The sequence below is a fragment of the Oenanthe melanoleuca genome, chromosome 4 (genome assembly GCF_029582105.1).
Source record: "Oenanthe melanoleuca isolate GR-GAL-2019-014 chromosome 4, OMel1.0, whole genome shotgun sequence".
NCBI lineage: Eukaryota > Metazoa > Chordata > Aves > Passeriformes > Muscicapidae > Oenanthe > Oenanthe melanoleuca.
This window is the reverse complement of record NC_079337.1, coordinates 42,021,805-42,036,558: the sequence shown is the minus strand read 5'-3', so window position 1 is coordinate 42,036,558 and position 14,754 is coordinate 42,021,805. Positions and strand designations below refer to the sequence as shown.

At 34.9% G+C, this 14,754-nt stretch overlaps 1 protein-coding gene across 2 annotated transcripts in view; it reads left to right on the top strand.

Moving 5' to 3' along the window:
• The window catches only part of TUSC3 (tumor suppressor candidate 3), a 104,718-nt gene that overhangs the window by 73,598 nt on the left and 16,366 nt on the right, over window positions 1-14,754 (top strand). For both annotated transcript variants that reach the window (XM_056490127.1, XM_056490128.1), the window contains one exon: window positions 9,450-9,513. In XM_056490127.1, the coding sequence (XP_056346102.1) occupies window positions 9,450-9,513 (64 nt within the window). The remainder of the gene's footprint in view (window positions 1-9,449; window positions 9,514-14,754) is intronic.

Sequence of the window (14,754 nt, the reverse complement as noted above, 5' to 3'; positions counted from 1 at the left end):
GATTTGTGGCCAGATTTTGATATCTCTGTAGCTGTATTCAGCACTGTTTTAGTAACATTTTGCTGACCCTGACAATCATCTGTGGTTTCAGTTGTAGTTAAGGGCTGTAATGTTATGTCCTTATCATCAGATGGCAATGCAAATGTTAAGTTCTTTATTCACTGTCTCCCAACGTCTCCATCCACTGTTGTTAATTGGATTGTAGCTTTGAAGTAATTTGGCATTTACACCTGCTCTTGCTTCTGCTACAAAGTAAAGTTCTTTTTTGTTTGTGTTTTTCACAGCCCTTTGCTTTCAGCATATTTTGGAACTAGTGTTACAGTAATCTGTCTTGATTTCTGCTTGCAGCACTTCAGTATTTAAGTGAAACTACCTTCTATTCCTCACAGCTTGAAATCCAATTGAAATAACATTTTGAAATTTCAAAAGAGAAAATATTGCAGGTCCTGACTAGGAAATTAAAAACCTCGTTTGAGTCATAAATACTATGAAAAGACATATGAGGTTATGCCAAAGGCTTTATCCAAAATGGCTGTAATTTGTTTGTCAAAAGAAAATATTATTACCGACCCAGGAAAATAGAAACTTAAAGGTACAATTTTTTTTCCACTGGTCTTCAGTTCTAAACCATAATTTAAATAACACCAACAACGTGCGCTTAGATGAATGGCATTTTCAGCTCTTCCATCTCTGTAGTTTGTAAGGAAACCTTCTGTTCTACTATATTGTAGCTCTTCTTCCTGTTTTGCCGTGACCATTCTTTGTCAGAACATCAATTTTGTGAAAGATCATCACACTTCCATGCTGTGGAATAGATATATGGCAGAATCTAGGTGCATACTGTGGGAAATAGAAAAGCTACAGAACTCTCAGCAAGCTGTGTGAAACAAATCTCAGGATGGAGAAATGCAAGAGTGCTGAAGATGAAGATTTATCCATTACTTTTACCTTGTGCAAAGCAAGAAGTATATGTAGCTTTATTAACTGGCCTAAGCAAATGCTTGTAATTGATATTATGCTATTGGCTAGAAAGTTAAGAGACTGTAACAAAGAGAACTTCATCTGCTGTGCTAACAGCTGAAGCTGTTCCATCTCCCTTGTTTGGTTCTGTAAAATGAGACTGATGATTGTGATGGAATAAAGCTTTGAGACAGCTGCTCCAGCATTCTCATCCTGTTATTAGTGTACATAGATATATGTAAATATAAAAAAGGGAAAAATTATCCCAGGAAAACCCAACACATAGTGTGCCTTTAGCTATTTTTTTGAGACCAAGGAGATTTATCCCATATTGTGCTGAGCATCAGAGGGCAAAAAGTAAAGAGATACTTGTGAGTTCAAAAAATATTTGTTATTACCCATATGTTTGTGATTTTAAAGAAATACTGTTCATGAAGAACATCTCAATTTCTTTTGTTTCCTAATTAGAAGTATCATGGTTTTGCTTCCATGTATTATGCAAGCAGTCCATATTCCAGAACAACTGTTAACAGTTGAACTTCAGTCACAGCTTTTCTTTCAGTTGAGTAACTGCTTTGGTTGTCCAGCTGTAATGAAATATGCAGGAGCATCACTTTCCTCTGAGATTTTTTTGCCATTTTTCTGAAGTTGATTAAAAAGTAGTCAAATTGTTAAGCAAGGCATCACAATTGCAGAAAATTTCATTTCCTTAGGCAAGTAGGCTAATCCATGCCTCTCAAACTTCCCCAACCTACCAATATGCTGTTTCAGAGGTCCATCTCTGTTGAAGTGTCTCACCTGGGTACTGTGTGTCGTATTGCACATTTAGAGGGAAGACATTTGCTGCATTTGTTCCATCCATTATGTAACATGGCAATTAAGGCTGTAAGGGTAGCAATTCCTAGCGAGAGGTTTAAGTTCCGGGTTCTTTCTGAAATCCACGAAGTATGATTCTTTGAAGGCTTGCTGCATCTTTTGTTCTCTTATTATTTTGTGATTAGTAAATATGGAAAAAGTCCCTCAGAATTAATTCTTATTCAGCAAGTTGTATCAAAGCCTCTTTATATCTGAGTGGAGTGTTTACATTTTCTAGAATTGTGAAATAATCTCTACTAGTGTACTCCTTTGATAGTACTTCTAGAAACCCCAAATAATGCAGTATAGCTACCCTTTCCAGCCTGCTAGTCTTCAAAAGTAAGGCAGCATTTCTCCACTTTTGTTCTAGGGCTGGAAACCCAGATCATATTCTGTGCTTGGTGCCAGATGGACTTTGTGGAAGGCAGCCAGCACAGGCTGTTTCAGCCAGCCAGTCCTATGAAAACTAGTTGCTATCTCTTGACTCAGTTTTGGTTTGAGCAATGGTGAACACAGAAATGAGCTCAGGCTGGAAAATTCATTGAATTTTAAAAAGAGTCTGTATAAGATTGTTGTGTGTATCTGTATTACATACAGGGATTACATAGCAGGAAATTAGATTAGGCTTCTTTTCAGAGATTTTCACAGACCTGACTAGGCCAATAACTTTGTAGAAACCCTTTTGGGTTCGTAAGTTAGTTAAAACTGATTTGCCTGTATGAACTGAACAAATATTACTATGTAGGAGTTTAAAAAGCATATTTGGAGTGCACGCTTCAAGGGAAGCTGTGTGAAACTGTACTGGTTCTAGAAAGCATTTTATTTAAATAGGTGGCTGCAGTAACAGAGTCACAAAGCTTGGGTTTTGAGCTGTGTAAGATTTTATTCTTAATCTTGCTGGGTCATTTAAGCTGCTTTTGAAGTGTTCCATAGTTTGCTTAGAAGAAAACCTGTCTGGAGAAATGCAGTGTGATCATGAAATCACACTGTAAAACATTTATTTATATACCTTGATGTTTGGTTTCAAAGTGTTTACTGAATGAATCATTTGTCCTCCATAAAATGTTTAAGCTTTTCCTGCATTCATACTTAAAATTAAAAGGTCTTGAAATGGTATTGTGAGACAATGTTTTAGAACTTCCGCTCTTTAAACATTTAAATACTGCTGAAAGTCCTGCTATTCCTGGACTTGGAAAATATGTAAAATCTGAATTGATAGAGAATGTTGCACAGTTCTTTTTCCCTCCAGATTAAGAGAAAATAACAACTACTTGTATCTAATGCATGTTCTTGGCAAAATTGGTGGTCTTTAATTAAAATACGCCATTCCAAAGGCTCAATCATAATTAAGTAATCCATGGCCTTCTGTAATGTTCCTTTCTCTGATGAATTTCACCCTGAATGTTAATGTAGGGAAAGAAGACAGATTAATAGTGCTTATCCTAATGGTGTGGAATTCATAACTCTCTCTTTGGGGCAGTTAACTACTCTGTTGCTTCATTGCTTTCTGCATATATTAGCTTGAACTTGGCCTGTTGTCTCCTTCGGGGCAGAGTCTGCATCTAGGGATTTCTTCAACATACAATCCAAATTCAGCTCATCATTTTCAAGAATAGTTGTTAGGAAAATGGTCTGCTTTTGATCAGTTTTCAATACACTTTTAAATTAGATGTGTGTCATATCTCATAAACTCAGGATGAGTTATTTCTCAGATATCCCAAATTAAACTTCATGAAGTAGCTTTGTATTTTAGGCTATTACTAAATCCAGCTCAGTTTAATCAGCTCCCTTCACGCTAGCATCCTTCCTGTGCATACTAATGGAAAATAAACATTGTGGTGTTTGGTTTTAGACAGATGACTGAAGCACCTGAGATCATGTTTTAATTTTGGGTAGTCCACAAATTCTTCTTGCCTTAAGTATTGGCATGTGACTTGCAGAGGCCTTATTTCTTCTTGCTTTGTTTATGGTTTTTTTAACATTGTATTAACAGAAAGCAATAAAAGAGCACAGATTATCCTTAAGTATATTACTGAACCATGACAACTATCACTCCTGAAGGGAAATCACAAACATATGGTGCATGTAGAGAAATATAAAAGGTATCACATTGCTGTTATCCTTGAGTATTCTGGTGTGGGATTTTATATATATATATATATATATATATATATATATATATATATATATGTATATGTGTGTGTGTGTACCATCTGCAGTTCAATAACACTAAATACTTAATGAGTTTATGAATAGTAGATAAACATTTAACACGGTTTTGTAAAAATATGCATGCATTTAACAATTGTTTGTAACTGCCAAAGAAAATGGCCTGATTTAGGGATATGTTTATTTCAGTTCAAAATTCAAGTAGCTTCTTTGAAATAAGACCTGAGATGGGAGAATGTTGAATTTGGAAAAGGACTGGTTATTCAAAGTGTAAGTTACTCAGTCTCTGGTTCTCCTATTAGTCCTACCACCATGACATTTGCTGTTGTGTAGCAGCTTCTGTCCAGTTTTCTGCTAAAGCTATGGTTGCCTCTCTTCTGAAAGACTTTATCTTTACATCTCACCTGGTCCTACCTCTTGTTGCCTTTAAAGTGAAAGAGAAAATCTGAGTTTATTAATGAATTTATTTAAAACATTTGGCTCAAGCATTTGCAGCCAGATAGACTTCAGAGTTTCCAAACCTTAAGTAGATTCAGCGTCAAAAAGCAGAAAAGATAGCAAAACCAGAAATCGTATTTCTCAATGTTTTAATGGTTTGTAGCTTAAAATAAAATTTCATGAGAATGTATGCTTTGCATGTGGGTCATTCAGCAATCTTATTGTAGAAGGAAAGAAGTAGTATGAGAATAAAGAAACCTCACATGTGGCCAGTTCTTCTCTTTAGTTTGAGAATTGATAAATAGGTAATTCTTCAATAGTCCTTTAAAAATGTTTCTTTAAATACATTCTATTTTAGGTAAGTATGAGCCACAGATGGCCATGAATTTCAAAACCTGATGAGTCAGTGGCCATTGCAGTATACAGAACTGGTGGGAGGGGAGTTACATTTGCATAAATATGTATCAATACACATATAATCCATGCTTCAAGTGGCCTCAAAGTATTGTCATATGCTTGTAGGGAAGGACACAAAGACAAATGCCATACAGTTCTCACCATTTGCTCTTCAAACTGTTTGCCATAATTTTTTACATTAAATATTGTTCTTCTGTCTTCTGAAAACTTTTACTCATTGTTTTTTGTTTTTTTTTTTTTGTCTCAGAAAGTAGGTCTGAAGGTTCATTGAGGAAAAAAACACACCCTGTTTTACTTTTCTGATGTGGTTAATATCCATTCCTCATAAGAAATGGGATGAGGTACTGTCTTAAATTCAGATGATTCACAATGCATTGTTGAATGCAAATTATTTTGGTTAATCTTCATCCCTAGAATAGTCTGTCACTTTCTGTACTTCAATGTCACATCCCGAGGTGTCTCCTTAGACCTGAGATCACCTCTGGAGGACATGCAGGTGGTCTGGAACTCAGCTCTTTCCAATGCCCATCAATGAGAGACTGCAGGAGGCTGTTCTTAGAGGTTTTCATGGTTGTTTATTCTTCCTTATCTCAGGAATGCTTTGTCCAGCGAACAGCGGTTTGCTCGCTAGACGTCCAGGGCAGAATCTGCCTGGCAGAGGCAGGACTTATCTTTTACACTCTAAATTACCTACTAGGTATTTACAAATGACCCCCAATACAATACAATCTTGTTACATGGTGCAGCTCTGTTCTCATCCAATCTAAAAGTGCCAGCGTGTCACCCAGCATGGATGACACGGAGAAGGCGGAGGAAGAGGTATCCACACCCCCAATTCTCCATCTTGGCCACGTGTCCCTTATCACAAACATTCTAGAAATCTGCTAATTCTACATTCTAACAGTCTAATTTACACTCTATTTATTTTTGTGGCTTGCATTTCTTCTCTCAATGTGGGTAAATTGTTCCAAGGAGCCAAATCCAGCCCCTGAGACACCTGGGTCTCATTCGAGGGTCTCTGGGGACCCCGCCAGGGGGGTCTTAAACCTTCCAGGGAAGCCAGAGGAATACTCTGGACTCCCACACTTCAAGCATTGCTCTGGTTGACCCATAGCTATAGAGATGTGCCATGCTATTGTTTTGAGTACTTGGAGAACAATGTCTTGGGGAAGCAATTTGAGGACCCTATTGATCACACACAGATCTATTGATAAGTAATTGTTAAGAATAATCTACCTAAGAATGTTTGTAATAGAACAAAGAAGTTGATAGTTAAAATTATGATTTGCCTTTTTTCTTTTTTTAAAGGCAATACTGTACTGTAAACATCTGCCTTATTTAATACTTTAACAGAGTCGGTTTCAACTACTGCTTTCAATTACTTCAACTCTCTCTGTTGACCTGAAGTCTCTTTCCCTCTCAAAGATGAAACTTCCCTTTTGTGTTCAAGGTGGCTACTCCCTTTGCTTTTATCCTTTTTTTCCCCCTCTCTGGAAATGTAACAATTCTCCTACTAGCTTTTTAATATATACATAAGATTTCCAGAGCTAAATCAAAGAACCTCCACTTCCTTGTAAGCAAGGCTATGCCTTTAGCAACTCACACTTACAGAAGTGCAGTTATAACATGGATCCCAATGAGACATTTAGCCAGAAATTAATATTCTAGGTTTTTTGTCAGGTTGCTTTGTTTTTGGGTTTTTTTTGAGATTTTTGTTTGGTTCATTCAAGCATCACATTTGAAAATACACTGTTAGCTAGTTCATGTTTTTTTCTTTATACTGAGTATCAGATGGCAGCTATGACTCTTATCTTTCACCTAATTAATATTGATAATGAGTATATCTTTGTTTTCATGATTTTGTTTCCTAAAGACTTTTATCTTTTGAGACACTTTTCGAATTCTGATATAAATATGCATATTTTGCATCACATAATAAAACTAATTGCTCTGTTAATTTAACCAACAGGCAGGGAAAGATATTCTGCTCTAAATTCTTTGTTGTTATTTGGATTTTATCACAGTGATTTACAGTGGATCAGAAGAGAAGGCTCTGGGGACACCTAACTGCATTCTTTCAATACTTAAAGGGATCTTTTAAGAAATATGGAGACAGATGTTTTAGACCTGTTGCAATAGGACAAGGGTAATACTTATAAACTAAAAAAGGGTAGATTTAGGCAAGATACAAATAAGAACTTTTTATCAGAGTAGTGAGACACTGGTGTAGGTTGCCCAGAGAGGTGATAGATGCCCCATCCCTGAAAACATTCAGGTTGAACAGGAGCAACCTAATCTAGTTTGTGGTCCTTCTCACTGCAGGGGGATTGAACTAGATGACCTCTAAAGGTCCCTTCCAACACAGACCATTCCTTTATTCTATTATTCTGATGAGAGATTTCTGAAAATGTCTTTCCAACAGCTGCATCCTTATATTATTGTGATACCAAGCCTTCTACTGCATTACATTAAACCACTATACAACTTCATTAACATTCAAAAACTTGCCATAAAATTTTTAAAATCATAATTTCTTCTTTTTCTTCTTTTTAAAATCAGAATATTATTTTAAAAGCAGTAACCATCTAATTAGTTTTTTTAAAGTTTTAAGTATTCTCTTTGTGGTGTTTCAGCTTTGCATTGTAAGTAGTTCACATGGACAGTATGGCAAACTGGGTTTCCTGCAAACTCCTATCATCCTTAGATGATAATTTTTTAGTCAATTCTTCAAGTGTGAGTAGCCACTGAAAAAATATGTTTGAAATTTTCAGAGATGAGAGCATATTTAGTGCCATTTTTAAAACCATCATTACTGTACAGTTTGACAGCTCCATGGTTATGAAACTGTCTTATTTCATTAATAAAATTGTGTAGTTACTTTAAATTCCCAAGTGAAACCAGAAGTCACACAAGCTTGAGTGATACTTTTAAATAAAGTTACTATGAGGGGCAATAAAGACCAGCACTTAAAATGTGATTCCTTCCCAGCATGGAACAGGTTTTTGTCATCAGAAAGAGTAGCATAAAATTTTTGGAAGTGACTCTCTTCATTCCTATTAGGAGGAAAACTAAACAGTGTAATGTTGAAATAATGACAGAAGGTCTCTATTCACAGGGCAATGATCACAACTGAATCAGAATGCACAATCTATCAAGTATTTTAACTTTGTCACTAATTTTTATTAATGTGAAATTTTCATATTTCCTTCCATTCTGTTATGTATATTTGTGTATGTATGTGTGTGTGTGTATGTATATGCAGCCTTATTGAAATTTACAAAAAAAAAATAAAAAATCAAGAAATACAGTTTGGCTCACTGTCATATCAGACTTCAATGAGATATACTTGTGAGATCAGTGATTTTTATCTCTTTGAAGAAAGAGAGAAATGGAAGCTTTAGCTATGTGAAGATGTCCCTGGTTTAGATTTGAATTGGTTATTTGAATGAGGATAATATGATTGAATTTTGAAAGCAATAAATAACAATATACTAAGTAAATATAAATTACATGATCTGACACAACATCAACCAGATTTTAGCTAGTATGGATGAAGGAATTCTTTTGTATGCTGAAACATCCAGTTATTCAAATCTGAGTTTTCTGAATCATGACAAAGATGTTGTTAAGCCAGAATTATTCAGAATAAACTGAATTAAAGCAACACGGATGAGTTAAAAAAATAAACAAAATCCTGCATTCAGACTGAGAGCAAAAAGTTTTCTGTTTCTTTACCTTAGTAGTGACCATTTTTCTTTACATTTAGTTAGGGTGAGAATTTTATCTATGCTTAAGAAGAATATATATAAATAATTCTTGCAGAACATGGATATATTTAATTTCACTTGGCATGCTATGAAAGACTGTACTCAGTGTTTGTAGTTGATACAGGAGAGGAAGACAGAGAATCTCCCTCATTTTGTGCATGTTGACTGACCTTCAGGTTATTGCTTCCTTTATTGCTGTCATAGGTAGTTAAAAATAAAAACTAACAGCTTTAATACACTACAGAGTCTTAAAATAAATGCACAAAGGGAGCCCATTAATAATAGTTATTTGGGATAGAGGGCAGTAGACTTAGTTTTAGTATTAACATTTATTTTACAACACTTCCATATAAATAAGGTAGTTTATGCATTAGGAACTTTGATGGACACAATTGTACCTTACTGGAGAATGACAAAATAGATTCTGTGTGAAGAAACTTCACTCAATCTGAGAAAGACTGAAGTAGAATGATTTGTTTAAGGCTTCAGTTTTCACTTTTATAAAAACCATGCTGTGGCATGCCCTTGATTTTATCACCGCCCGTCTGAAAAATGGTATCACCTGAGTAAATAAATGCATGTTCTTATTCCACAGTAGCAGCAGTGTGAAAAAGAGCCCAGCACAATGCTTTCTTTTGTGAAACATTACATTTACTGTATATATGTGCTTTGCCTAAGTTTTTAGCATTCCTTTTTACTAAAGCTACATACATAAACTGTGTTATTAATTTCTAGCTGTTGCTGTCTGCATTTTTCTGCAAAACAGGTTTTATTCTCACATATCTGGCTTGCCATTTTCAATGGATTTCTTAAAGAGGAATGTTTTTCATTTTTGTTTTACAGAGTTACATACATGGAAGCAGCCAAGCTCAGTTTGTGGCAGAGTCACATATTATACTTCTCCTGAGTATCCTTCAAACTGGTGATAAGTATTAAAAAAACAAGATGAGGCACAGTGTGCTGTTAAATAAAATTGCTCTTGCAGTGAATATCACTGAACATTTAAGCAGGTATATTTTGGCTTACTTATTATATGTTGAAATAAATATTCATTGTTGTTGCTATTTACTGCCAAGTAACATTGGCATTGCTTTTCACCTATGTGCACCTTGTTATCTCCTTTGTTAGTTTTGTGCCTGGTTGCTATTCTTAATTTCTTTTTCTTTTCAGTGTTACCTTTCCAGTGGCAACAACTAATTTTCTTATTATTTAATTTTTGCTTAGAATAATTAAAAATTCAATGAAAGAATAATTATTTTTTTTTTTACTTCCAAGAAAGGCTTACAGAAATTTACCAGTGGTGCATGAAGATGATGTGTCCTCCAATAGTCCTTGGATTTTTTTCCCCCACTTAATCTAAACAGTTTACTACTACTTCTTGAAACAAATAACTCAATCACATTTTTTCTGACATCACCTCAAAAAGAGCCACAAAGAGGATTAGGGGATTATCCTGTGAGAAAGGGCTGGAAGAGCTGGAACTGTTTAACTTGGAGAAGACTCTCAGGGAGATCTCATCAATGTGTATAGATACCTGATTGGAAGGAATGAAGAGAAAGGAGACAGACTTTCTCAGTAGTGCCCTTTGAGAGGACAAGAGGCACTAAAATTGAAAACCAGGAAAATCAGTCTGAGGACAAGAAGATGCTTCTTACTGTAAGAGTGTAAATTGGAAGCAGGTTGCCTGGAGGGGCTGTAGAGTGTCCATCTGTGTAGAGTTTCCACTTGAAAACTGCCAAGTCAAAACTCAGTGATTATTGCTTTAAATGCCACGTTTTTCAAAAAGTACACAGAGACAGCTATCAAATTTCATATGAAAACTTTCTTATTTATTAGATAGAGTGTGCATCTTACTGGTATCATCTTTATGCTTTCCTTTGTAGAGCTGCAATTTATGTTTTCATGGTTTTCTGCTTTTCATGAACTGCCACAATTTAAATCTGTTCTCTAAAACAATCCCATTGACTGCTTGAGAATGAGAAAAGTAAACCTCAAAACTAGAGAATATTAAAAATAAACAAAAAGTTTATTGATGACATATTTTCTCTGACTCAGGCACAAAATTGATATATTTTTGTTGGCAGATACTGTCTTTAAACCAGGAAGTTGGCTGGCTACATTAATGCAGCTGTCTCAAAGAATCCTTTCAGTGATGTTGTTCATTGCCACTTGCAGAAAGAATTCTCTAAGGTTTCATTTCATGGCTCAGTACTGTTGAGATGAGTTTTTGGTCACACACAAATTCCACAAAATGTTTCACATGAAATCTTGACAGAATTTAAGAGTTACTCATGAAAATTAATATTCCTTTATTCTTTTCATGTTGCTAGTAATTATGAGCTGCTCAATTGCTTCTTCATTTTTTTTTTAAATTCAGAAAATGTTAGAAAATGTGGGAAATAGAAAAAAATATGCCAGATTCATTTTATCCTTTAGAAGATGCATTGAATTTTAAACAGGACATTAGTATTCCAGTAATGAACATGTTTCATTTGGTTGCTTCTTTTTATTTTGTAGTAGTAAACTTGTCACTTCTTGCCAGATGTTGAAATGCAATGTTGTATTTCTCTATAAAGTGAATTTTTAATACCTAAGATGAAAAAACATGAATTTCCTTTTAATTTCTGTATTTTGTTTTAAACAGTGATTCTACCCCATCTACTAGGCGATTTCTATATAAAGATCTGGTTTTCCATGCTGTAGCTACATAATTAGGACTTGAGTAAGAAGGACTTATGAAGATGTCAGATACTCAGTTTAAGTAGTTTTATAAAGCAAAATTAAATTCAGTAAAATCTATACAAAGTTACTGATTACTTACCAGGTATGTATATCAACGTACAGTGTACTCACCAAGGACTGGTAGTGGGGGTGAACTTTACTGGCACTAGGTGTGGGCTGACCCTGGCTGGACAGAAGCCCACCAAGGCCACTCTTCAGCTGGTCAGGGGAGAAAAAATGTAGCAAAAGGCTCATGGGTCAAGATAAGGACAGAGAGAGACTCAGGGAAATTATATGAGCTTACTACCAATCAAATCAGAGAAGGGTAAAGAGAAATAAAAAACAAATCTTAAAACAACTTTCACCCCACTCCTCCCTTCCTCCTAGTCTTAACTTTACTCCTGATTTATCTGCCTGGTCTCCCACAGTGGTGCAAGTGGATGAAGAACAGAAGTTGTGTCCAGTTCATCACAATTGCCTCAGATGAGGAGTCATCACACTCTTCCCTTTCTTCCTCCTATGGGACAAGGTTCTCTATGAACTTCTCCAGTGTGAGCCTTTCCTGTGGGCTGCAGTTCTTCATGAGCATGTAGCAGAGAACGGTGAAAAGACATGGTTGGAAATCAGAGAATCATTAAGGTTGGAAAATACCTCCAAGATATCATGGTGCTTGTATATTATATACTTCTGTGTCTTTGAGCAGTTTGTGTTATTCTGACAAGATGACTCTTACTCAGTTTCGTTCTTTGGCTCTTCTTTTGTCTTGTAGAGTTAATTTCAGGAAATAATCATGGAAATCATGTAAGTGTTGGTTGAAAGGGGTCTCAGAAGGCCACAGGCTACAATCTTCCACTTAGTGAAGAATTATCACTAACACTGGAGCTTGTCTGTCTTGGTTTTGTCTGGTGCAATTTTTTAAAACTTCAGGTATGGAGATCACATAATCTCTCTGGGCAGTTTCAAATGTGAAGTTGTTTTTCATCCAGTCTGAACCTTCCAAACTGCAGTTCATGGTGCATTCTGGTATGAATTACAATCTTGTCTGACATAACATTTTGGCTTCCCTTTGGATTTCTTTTGCCAGCCTTATAGAATTGGTGGAATAGCTTTAGTGAAGCTTTCATTAAAAAATGAACAGAACACTGTAGAATAGAAGTATGAGATCCACTATATTTTAGCTTTTTATTGCCTAGGAATAAAACAAAATCCAAGCTTTGCTTTTATACATGCCACATTATATTGCATTGTTCACCATAAGTCATCAGGTTCAAAAAAATTTTCAAAAATAAAATATTTTTATCATTGTTTCCAGAGAAAAAGTAACATGGAGTGAGAGTTAGGTATAAATTTAATTTGAGGTTATATCCATAAAAATATGCTGGTCTTTTCAGTCTGCTTTCAGTTTTCTTTAAAATTGGCCAATTTTTATATCCTCCCCAGAAACAACATAACCTTGCTATCATATGAAATTGAGAAGGAAGTTTTATGTAATAAATATCCCCACATCAGCTTGAAAATCAGTGCTTCAAGCAACTGGGTTTAATTAACATACATAATACTTTGGGGGGGTTGTAGAATTATTTCACTATAGAGACTTTCTATTGAAGTAGAAAATTTTATCAAAAAGTCATTACAGAAATAGAATTATAACTGCTGTAGAATAAATATGGCAGATGACACAAAGAAAACTTATTTAAATAAGAGCATGGAATAGATTTTTTAAGTGAATTTTTGTTTTGATAAATTATATAAAAGCAGTAACCTGTGTGGAGCTTTGAACATGGTAGGCATTGTGCAGTCTGTAATTCAAGGTTTTGCTTTTGAAGAATTTGAGCATCTCCAAGGACCCTAGGAGATACGACTATGTAGTTTAGACAGAGAAATAACCATTCACAGCTGCAGTCCTGGTAAGACAGTCTAATTGTGTGCTAGAAAACCAATTCAACCATGCAGAAAGAGCACATATCTAAACACATTTTGATTTAGCAATAAAGTTTAGCATCTTCTCAAGTTATCATCAGTTTGCATCCACAGGTATTAGTGCAGCAATGATTTTTAAGAACATAGGGAAAAATCGTGCAAAACAAAATAATCAAATGAAATAAATGATTCAGGGATTTTTGAGCCAGATTTGCCATAAGGAATGTTATAGCTTCTAGTCATCAATTAATAAATTCTTACTTCTTTTTAATCCTTTTTTTGAATTAAATATCGGATAATATCTGTAGCAATGAATTTTCAGTGTAAACTTCATGTAGTATGCAGAATTTATTCCTTTAGGATATTTTTAGCCTATAATTTGCACAATAAATGTACTTGTGACTTTAGTATATAAGTCATGGGAAATAGTCCATTCTCTCTCTTTTTTCCACTCTATTTGGAGCTTTATAGGGATTGCCAAAGATACTTCTCTTTTCTCCTTTCCAAGTTGAAAAACTCTAATATTTCCCCACACAGAAGACATTCCAGTCTTGTGGTGTCTATTCTTGCAAGGTCTTCTGACAGAAATTGGGTCACAGATAAAAGGAGTCAGCAGAAATGATCGGGTACTAATAAAATTTTTTTAAATGCTGAGTAGTGTGACATTCTTGGAGAGACAGGAAAGAGGAACTAAAGACAAGGATATTGAAGTACTGCTGCTACAGTTATTAAGACATAAAGGCATAAGAGAGATAACTTTGGAATGAAGAGCTGTCATTGCCTAAGAGAAATGACATGCAGTAAAATGCCCAATCAGTATTACTGCTGTAATTAACTACAGTTGAATACAGATAGTGTATATGACTGTTATAACCAAAAAGGCATTGAAGTGTGCAGTGTTCTGCTGTAAATATTGCTCTGGGTGTCAAGATACAGCAAGAAAAATAGGGAATAATAATGTTGGATAAGCTGTGTTGTATTTGAAAGATTTCTTAAATTCTTTTATTCCTCCTTTTTGTAGACACTGCTCATTATTTCTAATGAATTTTCATCAAGTTTTTATGTCATTCCCTGAAGAAATACAGCTGCTTTGAATGTAATATGTCATAGTTTTTTTCCTTTTTTAGTGATAGTGAATTCTTACTTTAAGGGGTAAATTTAAAAGTAAATATTTTCATTATTGAAGAAGTTTCAGTTATTAAGCAAGCTATTTATTTATATATTTATTCTGTCTCCTATACAGGAGATAAACTTAAACCATTATTGTAGGAACTAGTAGTCATGGTTAACCTGGTACGTTTTCTCATTGTTACTATTAAACTTAGCATTGAAGCTGATTAAACACATGCACATAAGAAAAAATGGAAATGTCTTTTCAGTTTCTTAATTTGAATTCCCAAGTCAAAGTTTAATGGGACAGATGCATAAGTGGAAAATGATTGAAAGGGAAAGGGCCAAATCATTTTTGGTAGCATTATTATGACATCTATTATGAAAGAGATTTCCT